Below are 15,953 nucleotides of genomic sequence, written 5' to 3' on the forward strand. Positions count from 1 at the left end.
GAACTTACTCCTCTCTCTCTCTCTCTCTCTCTCTCTCTCTCTCTCTCTCCATTATAACTTGTCTCCATGTTGAACAAGAACATTCCTGGAAATCTTCCATAACCCAAAATATAAAAAAAAGCATCAGATTCTTGACAAAACCTGCTTGGAATCATGGCCATCACAAATGAGTTTGTAACTTTCAGCTGAATGTTTAAGCAACTTCTTTGTTATACTGCAGACACTTGTCAATCTGTACAGGTTGATTGCTTTTGGAACAAGGACAACTTGTCACTGGGACAACCATGATAAAGGAATTTCTTGTCACCTTCAGTTCAGATTACATTGAACACTGAACAAGGTCCATTTTGGTGGAATTAATCTTCCAATGAGGCTCATCTGCTAATAAATAGTCTCCTCTAATGCAGCTTTCAGAAATAATACCTTCACAGAAGGTAGATGTAATTGTGGTATCTTTGGGATTTTTGGGAGGAGCTCGTAGCGGAGCTAGAAGGAGTGAACTTCATGGTAATACATCAATACAGGGAAGGTAATAGTGCGGTTGATTTTCTTGCTAAGGAAGGAGAAACGGGAACAATGTAATCTATGAAGAACAACATCTTTTATCACGTTATCTGAAAGGTATACTTTGGATGGATAGGTGGGTCTCACTTCTGTTCATCGTTAGTTCAATCTCGAGTTTTGTTTGGTGGATTTTGATTTGTTTAAGTTTTTTTTTTTTTTTGTGTGTTTTTATCTAGGCCTTTTTCTTAGTTAGCATTGTTTAGATCTGTTGTCCTGGTTTGGTTGGTTCTTGGTATTATTTTTGGGAGGGTTTTATTTTATTTATTTGTAATCTCCCTTTTGCTTATCTTGTAACCACAGTATTCCTTTGCCAAAAGTGAGGGCATATTAATAAATAATAGGAGGTGTCGCTCTTTTTTTTTTAATGAAAGAAGCTTTCAAGTTTTTATCCCAAGGGTTGTTTTTGATTCAAAAAGTGGTTCTAAAATTTTAGCTTTTTCAAAATTAATAATAAGCTGAGTCTTTGAATAGGTTATTAGTACTAGTGTGTGTGTGCATTTTCAAGCATAGTCCATTTTGTGGATAAGCAAAGCAGAATTTGCTCTAGTCAATATCATGGTTTGAGTTTATTTAAGTGAACATCCATTAGAGTCAATACTAGAATTTCCATGACCAAGAAATAATATTGGCGAGGACAGAGAAACCCTATCTGCTCAGTTAAGAATTACTTCATCTGATATTCTGATGGATTAACACCATCTAATTGGATAGGTAAGTTTACTATTGACTTAGACCCATACATTTGTGTATTTAGGCCACTGGAGAAAGTGTACCACGTGCTGTTATCAACAGTAAACAGGAGAGGAACCATGTGCACACTTGAGCACACATGCAATCACAGTTTTTGATATGTTATTTTGCAGGGTAATATTGGTAATTCATATTTAAAATTTTGATATAGTCAATGGTCTCCTTTTTGGGCTCCTAGTGAATAAAAACTGAAGGCGCTGGAGAGCATTTTTAACATCAAGAAATCCCCCATAATGGGATGTGTTTGTATGAAGCAGAAGCTGAGGTACAACCAGAAAGCTGCTCTTGCAGCTCAAACATGTTGTAAGCTCTGAGTTCTTTTCATTTACTCATTTCGAGATGAAAGTTTTTTTGAGATTTATTTTTCACTTTTTTAATTGAGTGTTACTTTGCAAATACATAATAGTGATGTGCAATTATTTTTCACGTTCATTTTTAAGGTCCTTTTGACTTTTATGCTTGCAGTTAATGTTAAGGACATTGAAGTTTTGTACGAGTTGTTTAGGAAATTAAGCAGTTCTATAGTTGATGATGGGTACATCAGCAAGGTAAATTTCAATAGTAATTCTCAGCCACTGTTCAGTTAACAGAAAACTCTAGGTGCAATATTAATGTATGTATGCAAGACAATTCAATCACTTGACAGTTGATACTGAGTTGGTGTAGCATGACAATTCAATCACTTGACACTGAGTTGTAGTAGTAGTTTGGAAATTTTAGCTTTGACCAAGTAGATTAATTTTGGTCATGGGCTTTTGATTTTCATGAAAAGGCATCCTGAACTTTTACTACTGGTTTTGCAGGAAGAGTTTCAGATTGGCTTATTCAGGAACAGCAAAAACCAGAATTTCTTCGCAGATAGGGTTGGGTTCCTGTCGTTATATTTGATTTTTGAGTGAAAACAGAAAAAATAAATAAATAAGGGGATGCTGATCAGATACTGCCATCCAAATTCTATCTTTATCTTCCTTAGGATGACAATATCTTGGTTTTGGGTTTGTTTTAATAGATTTTCAGTTTGTTTGATACCGAACATGATGGGCTGATAGAATTCAGAGAGTTTGTTCAATCTTTGAGTGTTTTCCACCCAGATGCCCCTCAAACAGCAAAAGTAAATTGTATGTAACTTGCCTCAATTATGCTTGTATGAGTCTTCTTGCCATTGTGTGAAGTTTGTACTGAAGCTTTGACGTTCCATGTGGCAGTTGCATTTCAATTATATGATGTACGAGACACAGGCTTCATTGAGCATGTTGAGGTGAATGGAAGTGCTGATTCTACAGTCAGTTTTCTGAAAATCACACATAACTAACACATTAACCTAGTGACAGAAGTTCACAACAAAGTTAAGCTGATCTCCATGAAGTTAATGAGAAAATTGAAGTGACTAAAGACTTCTGTGTCCTGCCGTGTATTCCCCAAAGATATTTGACCTAAATTTTAAGTTGTTAATTTTTTTTTATGAAAAAGTACTCATGTATATGCCAATGGATGTCTATAGCTTTTCATGTTTAATTATTTTCTTGTAAATGGATTGATCCCGTAAAAAAACAGATGCTGCTGTAGTTTCAATGAATAATTTCCCACACATTTCATTGATAACAATTCTATCTTATATACACAATAGTTGAGGAGCTAATTTAGGAATTATACAAACGTTGAAGCTAAATCTATGCTACTGTTACAATGTACAGCTATAGAATTCAAACTTAGAATCAGTTACAAATGTAGAATTAATGACAGAATATGTGACATGATCTTAGGCTAGACATGCTCTGTTTTGGTTTGATTGTGATCCACACATTCTTCCCTTATAGATCCTATTCGTTGACAGAATGTTTTTAATGGATTATATCGTGAAAGGTCAAGGAGATGATTGTGGCTTTTCTAAATGAGTCCGATGTGCTCCTTCCTGATGACATTGTTGAAACCATTGTTGATAAGGTATGTTCTGCTTACTGGTGCCACACTCACAGCTTTTAATACGTTCCGTTGTTGATGAGAACTTTTTTTTTTTTTGTTTTTTTCTTTTGTATTTACTAAGACGTTCAAAGAAGCAGATCTAGGAGGAGATGGAAAAATTGATCCAGAAGAATGGAAGGAGTTTGTGGCTCGGAATCCATCCATACTGAAGAATATGACTGTTCCATACTTGAAGTAATTTCCTTTCACCCTCTTTATACCTTTCTTCTAATATAACGAAGCTCACTTGTGACTCAAGTTCTATATATAACTATAGCTTTGGTATTGGTTATTGAGTCACTTGCATAGAACAAACTAGGCATCGTCCAGTTGGCTGCATATAAATGACTTAAATCCCATCCATATATTAGAAATCCTTTAATTTCATCATATTTGGTGGAATTCATGTCTTGCTAGGTTCACATTGATATTTTTTTTTGGCTGCCAACTGAAGTAAAAACCTTGAGAAAGAGAATTCTTGTCGGTACCATTTTGTAAATGCATTATACATTTGTCTCCAAGGCATCACTTTTCCATTTTAGGCATAAAAACTAGCTTGAAAAATATGAAGACAATAGTAGAGAAAGTAGTCTCTTGACTGTGCTGGCATGGAGTTCCATGATTTGCTAATTTCATTGAGTACTAAGATGGGTTGTTTTAGTTTCTTGAATAAAGGAAAATAACTCAAGCCAAAGAGTAGTTGGGATGAGTAAAAGAACTGAAGGCGAGGTGATGCAAAATATTCCTGAATAAGAAACAAACAACTCATCTGCTTAGGCGTTTGAGAAACTGAAATATAGTGCTTCAGTGATTTGATAAAACAGGTGATCAACTTCAAGCACTCTCTTGAGATATCTTGTTCAAATAGAAACCAGCCAATTCCTTCATTCAAGGTCTCAATGAAGTTGATTAGTTTTTAATGTATAACATTTCAATTATTTACTACCAGTGGACACTGGATCAGGCTTTTGTCTTGTAGGTGAGAGAACATTTTCTCACTTCGATCAGCACTCTGTTTGTATGGACCCTGCTTTCAAAAGCAGAACTGTTTTTCCAGTCTTCCTATGATAATAATAAGAAATTGTTTTTTATAACGCTGGAAAGTAATTAATAGTTGGTGTTATGTTATTTGTCGCAGGGACATGACAACTGCATTTCCTAGTTTTGTGCTGAGACCAGACATTCAAGACGAGATCAACAACATCCCTTGACAAGGGAAGAGATCAAAAGAACTAAAAGGAAAATTTGAAATTTGTTTCATTAATTCACAACAAATATCACTTAAAATTGTCACTATGGTGCAATGTCAACGTAATATTTCACAGAAGTTTAATACGCATACTCGTAATTCACAAGATTCTATGATTAAACATGCAGACAATTGAGTATTGCAACTAACTGGAGCCAATACTTTTCTGGGGTCCGTTGTTTTACCATGCTGAAATTCTCCATCTGATCATTTTCCCTTTGCAGCTACCATGTCCTGCAAGTTCATGGGATAACACATCTTTGTATGCATACCGGACCATACATTGTCTGCCAGAATAGCATTCACGGCATCTGTAGGATGAAACTGATCCCACCATATGTGGTTGGAAGCATTATTGCAAGCCATTTCAGGAGAAATGCACATTATCCAACCATTGAATTTCCCTAACCCACAGCAAGCATCGGCAGTGACGTTGAAACCTGAACAGCAGCATTGTATATGGCATGAGATACGTATGCAAAATTTGGATTTCAAACAGCATGGTAGAAAAATGTTTTCAATTGAACTCACCATATCGTTCGTGATTTTTTAAGATATCCATGGAACCTTCAAACACATCACAAAAAATGATGTTGGAATCATGGAGCTCCCTACCAAGCTCCTCAACCATGTATCTCATGGCAAAGTTGAACTCCATTATCATGTCATTTATCTCCTGAACACACTCTCCATCCTTGCTATTGTGCTGCCACAAGTAGTGAGGAGCACAGCCAATAGGTGCAAGGCCCATTACCACCATATTCCTGACATTTATGTTGTACAAATTCTGCATTGCCAATAACCATAGATTAGACTTGTTCTAAAGCGATAATGATCTTAATGCTGAATAGGTGTCAGAAGAACTGAATCCCAATATATGAATTAGTTTAGCAATTATAATGTAGCAAAAGAATTTGAGTAGAGGAAATAAAATGATCTTAATGAGGGAAAGACAGTGTGAAGCATATGCAATGAACATAGATCAACTCATCAAGTTAGTACCCCAAGCAAAAAAAAATCACAAATGCATCTATACCTAATAGAAGTGAACAAAAAAAAAAGGTTCTGATAACAGGTCTCCAATGGTATTGTTGTGTTTTTTGTGGCTCTTATACTTGGTGGAGTGCATAAACAAAGGAAGAAAACATATGTGAAGTCATTGGTGCAGTGCAGCAGGAAATCATCGACGAATTGACCCAATTCGTCGACGAATTCGTCAGAATTCAGAGCATTTGCATACTGGAAAACTTCGTCAATGAATTGATTGAAATCGTTGACGAAGAGAGATACTGAGAGCAGATAAAATTCAGACTTTCAGAAGTTGTCGACGAATATGCCTAATTTGTCGACGAATTGACCCAAATCATTGACGAATTGACCCTATTCGTCGACGAATTCGCTTGGGGCTGTGAGGATGATTTCAAATTTTGAATTTGAACGTTAGAACGGTTGGGTATTTGGAGGGAAGCTTCCGTGGTGTTGTTAAATATACCATTCTAGGTATATTGAGAAGAGAAGATCATTGTAGTTCATTGTATTGTCTACTTTGAGATTTTCATAGTGAAACCTTTGCCAATTGTTTCTGTGGATGTAGGAAATCTTTGTCTGAATTCTTATTGCTTTCAAATATACTGAGTGTGTGTGTCATATTTTGGTTCTTCATTGTTTGCTGCGTTTATATTGCGCTGTGCAATCCCAAGTTCTTTTCACAACAAATTGGTATCAGAGCGCTGTTGTCATGGCATCAGGCACTTCATATGCAAAGTTTGACGTTGTCAAATTTGATGGAACCAGAAACTTCAGTTTATGGCAAAAGAGAGTGAAGGATTTGCTTGTGTAGCAAGGGATGGTGAAGGCTTTGTATGGTGTTCAACCGGAAGGTATGAATGAGGCAAATTGGAGAGAATTTAAGGCAAAGGCTGTTTCCACAATACGATTGTGTTTGGCCGACGAAGTGTTCTATCATGTGATGGAGGAAGATGGTTGATGGTTCGAACTTAAATCAACACATCAACGTATATAATCAAATCATAAGTGATTTAATGCGTACTGATGTAAAGTTTGAAGAGGATGATAAGACATTGATGTTACTAAATTCCTTGCCAGCAACTCACACTTATGAAAATTTAGTTACCACTCTTATAATGGGAAAGAGACTCTTAACTTAGAAGAGGTGACAAGTGCCATGTTAGGATTTCATCAAAGGCTGAAAATCTGCGATGAAAACTCACATGGAGAAGGACTTGTGATGAAAGGTAACTATGAGCATGGGAAAGGAAAATTAAAAAATGGATCGAGTCAAAAATCCCGTCATCAATCCAAGAAGAAAAAGGATATCTGGTGTTATAAGTACAATAAAAAGGGGCACGTTAAACCGGAGTGTCCGGATTGGAAGAAAGGAAATGTTGAAAAGCATGAAGGGACTTCAAAATCAGCAAATGCGGTTCAAGAAGAAAATTCAGTTTGCAGTGATGGTGATGTACTTTCAGTTTCGTTGGGGTCGGATCACCTCACGGACTCATGGATTCTAAATTTGGTATGTTCTTACCATATGACTCCAAACAAGGAGTGGTTCAACACTTATAGTTTGGTAAATTTAGGTTTAGTTCTTATGGGCAATGATGTTTCTTGTAAAATTTTTGGCATTGGAAATGTTAGAATTAAAATGTTTGATGGTGCTGTGAGAACCTTGAGTAATGTAAGACACATATCGGAGCTACGGAAGAGTCAAATTTCACTTGACACCTTGGATTGTAATGGATTCAATTACAAGTCCGAAGGTGGGGTTATGAAAGTATGGAAAGGTAATCTGACGGTGATGAAAGGACAAAAGTTCATATTTACACACTGCAGGGAACTACTATTGTAGGTGGAGCTGCAATCGTAGATACTGAATTTGATGAAATCGTTTTGTGGCATATGCGTCTTGGGCATATGGGTGAACATGGTATGAAAGAACTTCACAAGAGGAAACTCTTGAAAGGTATGAAAACAAGTAAACCAAATTTTTACAAGATTTGTGTTCTTGGGAAACAAAATAAGGCAAAATTCAAATCAGTCATTCACAAGACGGAAGGTATTCTTGATTATATATATTCTGATGTTTGGGGTCCGGTTAGAGTAGCATCAAGAGGTGGACATGTTTATTTTGTGAGTTTTGTTGACGATTACTCACGGAAAGTCTGGGTATACTTCATGTGGCACAAGTCTGATACGTTTTCTAGGTTTAAGTTGTGGAAAGCTGAAGTGGAAAACCAAACGGGAAGGAGAATCAAATACCTCAGGTCAGACAATGGGACCGAGTACGCTGATTCTCGGTTCATGGAGTTTTGTGAGCAACAAGGCATTGAGAGACACTTCACTGTTCATCGGACACCTCAGCAAAATGGTGTGGCTAAAAGGATGAACTGAACTCTAGTAGAAAGAGCTCGGTGTCTCAGGCTTAATATAGGGCTACCGAAGAACTTCTAGGCCGAGACAGTTAGTATGACTTGTTTCTTGGTAAACCGATCACTGAGAGCATCACTAGAGGGGAAAGTGGCAGAAGAGGTATGGACGGGAAATGCAGTAGACTATTCCGGATTGAAGGTATTTGGTTGTCTAGCCTATGTTCACGTGTCTAGTGAGGAGAGATCGAAACTTGACGCAAAGTATAGACATTGCATCTTTTTAGGATATCAAAAGGGTGTGAAGGGGTTCAAGCTGTGGGATCTAGTGGCAAGCAAGGTGGTGATCAGTAGAGGCGCAATTTTCGATGAAAAAGTTATGGTGAAACGTACTTAAGAATGTGATGAATAGAAATAAGAGCTAGAAAGCTGGAGCAGAGATGAACATGTTATGCAGGTGGAGTTAGAAGCTTAGGGCAACGATAATGATCTTGGTCCTTTGATTGCATGGAGTTCTAGCTCGGGAAACCAGTAAGTCGACAATGTTCCTATACGGAGATCCAGACGCACTATTAGACCACCGCCAAGGTATGAATTTGAAGAGTTAGTGTCTTATGCTTTCATTACTAGTTGCAATGATCCAACTACATTTCAAGAGGCAGTACATGGCCAGGAGAAAAGTAGGTGGATGGGTGCAATGATTAAGGAAATGGAATTGCTGCATAAGAATCAAACTTGGGAGTTGGTAGAGCTTCTAGATGGGCAGAGGACGATAGGTTGCAAATGGGTATATAGGAAGAAGGAAGCAATTTCAGAAAAGGAAGGAGAAAAATTCAAGACACATAAACTTGATGATGATTCTCTTATTTTCTTGTTGTATGTCGATGACATGTTAATAGCTGCGAAAGAAATTGTTGCATAAAGAGTTTGACATGAAAGATCTTGGTCTAGCCAATATGATACTTGATATGGAGATTCGTCAGGATAGAACTACAGGGAGGTTATGTGGAGAATGTAGTGACCCGAAGAATAATAGCGTTTTTAATAATAAGAGGGAGAGAAAATAGATACAGAAACAGAAGGAGGCCGTAGACGAACGACATTGCATTTTGGAGATAATATTAAATAATCATAAATTCAGGAAATTGCCCAGCTTCGTCTACGAACACAAGGTCTCGTCGATGAAGGCCTTAAGGATTTCGTCGACGAACATAGGGCTTCGTTGACGAGAAAATACCGAGTGACGGTTCGAGCTGCTCTGAATTTCGTCGACGAACATAGGGCCTCATCGACGAATTTTGTGAAGGGCTCGTCGACGAGGTGACGTGTCTCGTTGACAAACCTGACCCTATAAAAGGCGGGAAACTAGGATAATTCTCATTTCTCTCGCCGCTCTCTCTCTCCTACGACTCTCTCTCCCTTCTCTCTTCATTTCCGGCCCCACCAGTTGCTGGATAGACGATCCGAAACTACCACGACGCTCCTGGCGGAGTTCTCTATGCATCTACTGGAGTGGACCGTCGGGAAATCGGAGTTGAAAATCATCCCAAATTCAGGGTAAGGCCTTTTAGTCTCCTTTTGGCCTTGTGGTAGTTATAGGAAATGATACAGGCAGAAAAGTACTGATGTTTAGTTCTGACAAATACTGGTTTCAGGGTATTGTAGAAGGCCCTGCGGGTATCGGGTTAGAGTATAGTAGGGATTTTTCAGAGATAAGGTAAGGGATATATGCTATGCTAGGAAATTTCTAAATATTATGCAGTGTATTTATTTATGAAAATTATGTACTCAAGTATGGTGTGGCTTGAGAATGTGTATGTAGTATGGGAGTATGTTTTATGAATTATAGTTTCATGATTTTATGTATTTCAGTGCTATGATTATGTGAATTACAGTACCATGATTTTACGGATTTTAACACCATGATTATACGAATTACGGATACAGTATTATGATTACATAGTTCCAGTATAATGATTTACAGAGTTTAAAGTATGACATGTTTTCTATTACCATAACATCCAAAGTATACAGACAGAGCATTTACAGAATATATAGACAGTTATACAGAGATAGCATCGAGATGCTATGATTACAGTATGTACAGAACAGAAAGATAACGTTATGGTAATTTTGAAAACATGATGAAAACAGTGAAAGAGTATATATATGAATATGTATATTGTATCAGACCCTGTTGGACCCTACAGTTTACAAAGCACGGTACCGTAGCTACATGCAGTATACAGTTTACAGAGTGCAACCGCCTATTCAGATAATAGGCTATAGGTCAATCGTATAATGCCCTTGACGTGGACAGGCTCGCTTATGGGCCGCACAACCCTATCATGAGGGGTTAAATCATGACATACAGATATTCACAGGGGAAAGTTTACAGTTATTATTATGTATTTTCTGATTTAAAGAGACAAGGGAATTACTTATGTTAGAAGTATTTTGAATAGTAACTTAAATACAGATGTGTTAAATGACATGAAAATGGTAATGAATATTATGATTTGTATTGTATTTATAGATCCAGATATACATGATTATATGGAAACGGATTTTTATGATATGAGGACTCATTTGCCACACACTAGTAATAGCATATATCTTCTTATTGAGCGTTGGCTCATTCCAGTGTTGAAACCTTTTTCAGGTGATCTAGGTAGGCGAGCAGACCAAGCTCGCAGGTATAGGGGCGTCTGTAGTGCCCTGATAGCAAAGTGAGTACAGTAAAGGGTTTTTGTATTTGCCCTAGCTAGCTGAGGGCAATTTTGGGGATTTAGTAACACATGTATATGTTCTTTTGGGAAACATGATAGCACTCTGGTATTGTACAGTATGGTATATCATTATGTATGGAAATGTTTATTTATATTATGCTTCTCGCTGCTTAGGATAATGTTATGGTATCAGAGTAAGATAACTATTATAGTGAAAAATAAAAATAAAAAATCATGTTAATTAAGTAGGTCGTTACAGAGAAGGTGTTGGAAAGGTTTAGCATGGCTGATGCTAAACCGGTATGTACACTTCTAGCGAGTCATTTTAAATTGTCTATTACTGAATGCCCAAGTACGGATGATAATATCCAAGACATGTCAAAGGTCTCCTATGCTAGCGTTGTGGGGAGTTTAATGTATACCATGGTGTGTACAGGACCAGACTTAACACATGCAGTGAGTGTGGTGAGTAAGTTTTTTTCTAATCTAGGTAGACAACATTGGGAAACCGTCAAATGGATTTTTAGATACTTACGTGGTACTTCTAGTTATGACATCATGTTCGGCAAGTAACAAGATAGTCCATCAATTGTGGGGTTTGTTGATGCTGATTATGCAGGGGATATGAACGACAGAAGATCTACAACGGGTTATGTCTTTACCCTTGTAGGAGACCTATATGTTGGAGGTCCATGGTACAATCCCTAGTGGCATTTTCTATAACTGAAGCTGAATATATGGTAGCTGCCAAAGCTGCAAAGGAAGCCTTATGGCTTATCGGTTTGGTCTAAGAGCTGGGTATACAACAAAACGGGGTTGTGTTGCGTTGTGACAATCAAAGTGCTATTTACTTAGTGAAAAATCAAGTGTACTATGCTAGAAACAAGCATATTGATGTAAGGTTTCACAGGGTCCGAGAGTTGATTACTTCAGGTGAACTTGTATTGGAGAAGGTTCACACATCTGAAAACGCAGCGGATATCTTGACAAAGCCAGTTACCACTGAAAAGTTCAAGCATTGCTTGAACTTACTTCATATCTCCAAGTGCTAGAAGGGAGACAAACCCAACCTTGTTAGGAACCTGTGAGCATCCAGATCAAAGTGACACCAAGAAATTTACGTGGTTCGGTCAATAACGACCTACGTCCATGGAGCACACACCAAAATTCAATAACTCGCCGGAAAATGTTACAATTCTCTCTCTCTCTCTCTCTTCCTCCCTTCTTCCTCTCAGCTCTCTCTGCACTCTCTGTGCTCTCTCTGCACTGTGCTATGCTGTGCTGTACTAATTCACTTTCCACAACCCTCTTTATATAGGCTTGGAATTTACATCATGATTAAATACAAAACAATCAAATTAATCACAAATTGGAAGTTTATAATCAAGAGATTAATAAAGAATAAATTCACAAGTTTTCTGACTCAGCAACGCGTTGTCTCCAGCTGTCTCTTGGCTCCATCTCTAACAAACCTAACGTTCAAAGGTCAAGGTGGAGCAATGGGATATGTTTTCAAATTCTCCTAAGGGGCGTATAATCACCAAGGTGGAGATTGTTGTGTTTTTTGTGGCTCTTATACTTGATGGAGTGCATAACCAAAGGAAGAAAACATATGTGAAGTCATTGGTGCAGTGCAGCAGGATATCGTTGACAAATTGACCCAATTCATCGACGAATTCGTCTAGAATTCACAGCATTTGCATACTGGAAAACTTCTTCGATGAAGAGAGATACCGAGAGCAGATAAAATTCAAACTTTCAGAAGTTGTCGACGAATATGCCTAATTCGTCAACGAATTGACCCAAATCGTAGATGAATTGACCCAAATCGTAGACGAATTGACTGCTTGGGGCTGCGAGGATGATTTCAAATTTTGAATATGAACTTTAGAACGGTTGGGTATTTGGAGGGAAGCCTCCATGGTGTTGTTAAATATACCATTCTGGGTATATTGAGAGGAGAAGATCATTGCAGTTCATTGTAGTGTGTACTTTGAGATTTTCATAGTGAAACCTTTGCCGATTGCTCCCATGGATGTAGGCTTTACCGAACCACGTAAATCTTTGTGTGGATTCTTATTGCTTTCAGATATACTGAGTGTGTGTGTTATATTTTGGTTCATTGTTTGCTGCATTTATATTCCGTTGTGCAATCCCAAGTTCTTTTCACAACAATGGTATGAAAAAGAAATATTCAGGATAGTCACCTTAATTTCCTGCTTCACTGTAGTTGCTAGGAACTGGTTGAAACTCCAAGGTAGGTAGAGAGATTGCACATTTGAGACATTAGGCAGATAGTAATGTATATAGTCATTAATACCAATGGAAAGGTAAAACACAGCATTTGAGATGAGATCGGCTGCTACATCCTCCCCCATAGTCAATATAAACTGCTGAAAGGTATCGGAGACCTGCTGAATCTGCTGAGTGAAGGAGATGTGTTGACCCTGCAGAGACTTGCATCAGAGTGTGAGTACAGATCAGAGCTTAAGTGTACAGATTTCCAGTTTCACTAAACAAGTAGTTTAGACTTTTTACTTCAATACTACTTAATAGCCATAACAAAAACAGAAGTATGATGTGCAGGACATTTAAACACATTCCCCATCTCTAGAATCCTTTTATAAAACTCAGGACGCCATACTGGACTTCAAAATCCAAATGTAAGGAATCCTACCAGTTCTGAACCACTTGAAAAAATAATTCCAGCACCAGCAGAGGCGTAATTAACTCCATGAATCATATCTTCAACAGTGCCAGTCTGCCCAAGATAACTTGGAGCAAAGGGGAGGCCAAGTCGCAATGCTGACCAAAAATATTTCAGAGGAACAAAATGAGAAACACAACTTGTGCCATATCAGTTTCCACACACACACACCCCAAAAAAAATCCTCAAAAATGCTCCAAAATCAGCTTTCAACCCTGTTAAGAACCTTCATCGAAGAAAAAACAGAACAAAGATCCATTTCCATTTAACTTTGTTTCAGTTTGGTTGCTTAGAACGTGTGTGCTGGGGGGGGGGGGGGGGGGGGGTGGGGGGTGAAGCAAAGTTTTAGATTTGCTTTTGTCTAACTGAACCTAATGAGTTGACTACTTTTTTTTCATTTATTGGATGCCAAAACAACTAGAACAAGAAGACCCATGATTTCTTTACCCTTTCCTTCAGTTTCTCAGAAACCAAATGGTGAAATATAAAGAAAAAAAATTTGAATGAATAAAAAAAACAAATCAAATTAAACCTAGGTAATCTATGAAACTATATGACCCTGGCATCTTAGAAACTGAAGCCACCATTCAACTGAACCTAATGGAGCTATGTGCCTTAATTGAGTTAGGGTACTTTTTTTCGTCCTTGGAAGCCAAAACAGCGAGAAAAACAAGACCCATTATTTTTTCCCCTTTCTTTTTCTTTCATTTATCTCAGAAACCAAACAAACAAAACTGACAAAAAAAAGATCTAAATTAAGAAAAGCCAAAATTTCTAGGATAATCTAATGAAACTCTATGGCTTTGGCATCATAGAAGCTAAAATCTCCATTCAACTAACCTAATGAAACTTCATGGCCTAGTCTTCATTTCTGCCAAGCCAAAACAGCAAGAGAAAAAAATTATTTCCCCTATTCTTTGCCTCCATTTCACACAACCCAAACATAGAAGAAAAAACCCAATTTTGTCTTGGTTGTCAAGGAAAAGAAAATATGGAGAAATCTACATTTGTGTTTGGTTGTGTAAGAAGGAAAATAAAAAATTTACCAAGTCTATAAACAAAAAATTAATTCTACACATTATCATATATTTTATTTTTCTAAATTTTGATTATATTACAACAAATATTCATATTTAATAGTATTAGGTAGAAAGAGAATATAAAATGAAAATTGAGTTTGCTTCTTATTTTCTTTTCCTTTCCTTTTCTCCCCCCAAAATCCTTTGATCCAAACGGGTCCATAATGAAACTGTATGGCTTTATTGAGTTGAGTAAATTTTCGTTTTTTTGGAAGCCAAAACAGGAAGAAAAACAAGACCCATGATTTTTCGTCCTTTTCTTTTCCTCAGTTTTCCCAGAATCCAAACATGAGAAACATAATTTTTTTAAAAAAACTAAATAAATAAAGAAAAAATCAAGATTACCGAGATAGTCTACGGGGATTCTCCCATTGCAGAACCTGCCAGTGGGCCGGTGAGTGTCGAAGTCTCTTCCGTAGGGAGGACGGTCGGCGCGAGCGAACGTCCCGAGGAAATTGTTGGTGCCGCAATCGACGGAAGAGTCGCCGATGACGAAGAGGGCCGGAACCAGCGGCTGAGGGGGCGGGGAGGACGGCGGCCAAGCCGGCGACGGATGAGGACTCGGTTGAGGAGGCATTGTTGTGGAGCCATTAGAGATGGCGTCCTTAAGTTCTAGTGGGAGTTGCAGAGCTCTTGATTGCAAGAAAATGGCGGAGAAGTGAATGAAGAGCGAGAGAGCAAGAAAACCCATAAGAGAGAGAGAGAGAGAGAGAGAGAGAGAGAGAGAGAGAGAGAGAGAGAGAGAGAGAGAGAGAGAGGTTTTGGCGGGTAACAAACGGTTGGATTTTGGATTTCCTGTAATGAGGATGAAGATGTGATCAGGTAGACTTGAGTCGGATTATATTAATGACCCGAGTGAGAGTCATTTAATATTAGTTCAACTCATTTTGCCACCCTACATTAGTTCCCACTTTGTATATGTTTATTTGTGAAAAATATTTCTACTTCTAGTTTTAATTGTATTTTAGAATCAATAAATATGCCACCTTTTTCTTTTTGACATTTATAAAATAAATTTTTAAAATATTTTTAGTATACTCTAAACTCTCCATATAAATGTTGAAAAAATAAATGATGAGATGAATTTTATAATTTTTTTTTTTAAAGTTTGAAATAGAATTAAATGAAAGTAGTTTTCACAAATTTGAACTTGGGAAAAGCTTATATAAATCAAGAATACTTTGTAGAGACCCGAAAAATGATAATAATAATAATAATAATAATAATAATAATAATAATAATAATAATAATAATAAAGAAAAAGCAGAAATTGGTCTGGTGCAAGGCCAAATCGTCGATGATTTTGAGTTACTGCAGTCAAGTAAGGGTAAAATAGTAGAAATTGTTTGGTTAAAAATGCCAAATCCTCGACATTTTTCCCTATGCCAACAACCTATAAATAGACTTCTAATTCATTTTAGTTGAAAAAAATATATAAACTTTCTCACTCTCTCACCTAGGGCTGCGGCCTCCTCTCTTTCTTCCTTCAATTTCTCTCCCGAAGCAAGCCTAAATTAGCTGATAAAC

General features: G+C 37.3%; 2 protein-coding genes across 3 annotated transcripts; one reads left to right on the top strand and one right to left on the bottom strand.

Moving 5' to 3' along the window:
* Positions 1–394: 394 nt before the first annotated feature.
* On the top strand, positions 395–4,487 carry LOC131157801 (calcineurin B-like protein 7). The gene is made up of 9 exons (XM_058112193.1): positions 395–640; positions 1,493–1,617; positions 1,780–1,862; positions 2,118–2,177; positions 2,324–2,432; positions 2,520–2,572; positions 3,178–3,258; positions 3,359–3,471; positions 4,415–4,487. The coding sequence occupies exons 2-9, from the start codon at positions 1,548–1,550 to the stop codon at positions 4,485–4,487; spliced, it is 642 nt and encodes a 213-aa protein (XP_057968176.1). The 5' UTR covers positions 395–640; positions 1,493–1,547.
* Positions 2,313–15,309, bottom strand: LOC131157018 (GDSL esterase/lipase At1g71691). Of its 2 annotated transcripts, XM_058110848.1 has the most exons (6): positions 14,772–15,220; positions 13,318–13,445; positions 12,848–13,087; positions 5,057–5,312; positions 4,711–4,965; positions 2,313–2,605 (listed from the first exon to the last, which is right to left on the bottom strand). In XM_058110848.1, the coding sequence occupies exons 1-5, from the start codon at positions 15,115–15,117 to the stop codon at positions 4,733–4,735; spliced, it is 1,203 nt and encodes a 400-aa protein (XP_057966831.1). In that variant the 5' UTR covers positions 15,118–15,220; the 3' UTR covers positions 2,313–2,605; positions 4,711–4,732. The 2 variants fall into 2 exon arrangements, with proteins under 2 accessions (XP_057966831.1, XP_057966832.1); XM_058110849.1 differs by lacking the exon at positions 2,313–2,605 and having other exon boundaries at positions 4,512–4,965; positions 14,772–15,309.
* Between the last annotated feature and the right edge of the window lie 644 nt (positions 15,310–15,953).

This window comes from Malania oleifera, chromosome 6 (assembly GCF_029873635.1).
Source record: "Malania oleifera isolate guangnan ecotype guangnan chromosome 6, ASM2987363v1, whole genome shotgun sequence".
NCBI classification, from domain to species: domain Eukaryota; kingdom Viridiplantae; phylum Streptophyta; class Magnoliopsida; order Santalales; family Ximeniaceae; genus Malania; species Malania oleifera.

What these genes read in the sequence shown, in the direction of transcription:
- LOC131157801 (XM_058112193.1), top strand. Translation starts at nt 1,548, where the DNA reads ATGGGATGTGTTTGTATGAAGCAGAAGCTGAGGTACAACCAGAAAGCT. An exon ending in AGAATTTCTTCGCAGATAGG is followed by an intron (nt 2,178 to 2,323) that starts GTTGGGTTCCTG and finishes TTGTTTTAATAG; the next exon opens with ATTTTCAGTTTGTTTGATAC. An exon ending in GCTTCATTGAGCATGTTGAG is followed by an intron (nt 2,573 to 3,177) that starts GTGAATGGAAGT and finishes ATATCGTGAAAG; the next exon opens with GTCAAGGAGATGATTGTGGC.
- LOC131157018 (XM_058110848.1), bottom strand. Translation starts at nt 15,117, where the DNA reads ATGGGTTTTCTTGCTCTCTCGCTCTTCATTCACTTCTCCGCCATTTTC. An exon ending in AATCCCCGTAGACTATCTCG is followed by an intron (nt 13,446 to 14,771) that starts GTAATCTTGATT and finishes ATTTTTGGTCAG; the next exon opens with CATTGCGACTTGGCCTCCCC. An exon ending in CAGTGAAGCAGGAAATTAAG is followed by an intron (nt 5,313 to 12,847) that starts GTGACTATCCTG and finishes TTGGCAATGCAG; the next exon opens with AATTTGTACAACATAAATGT.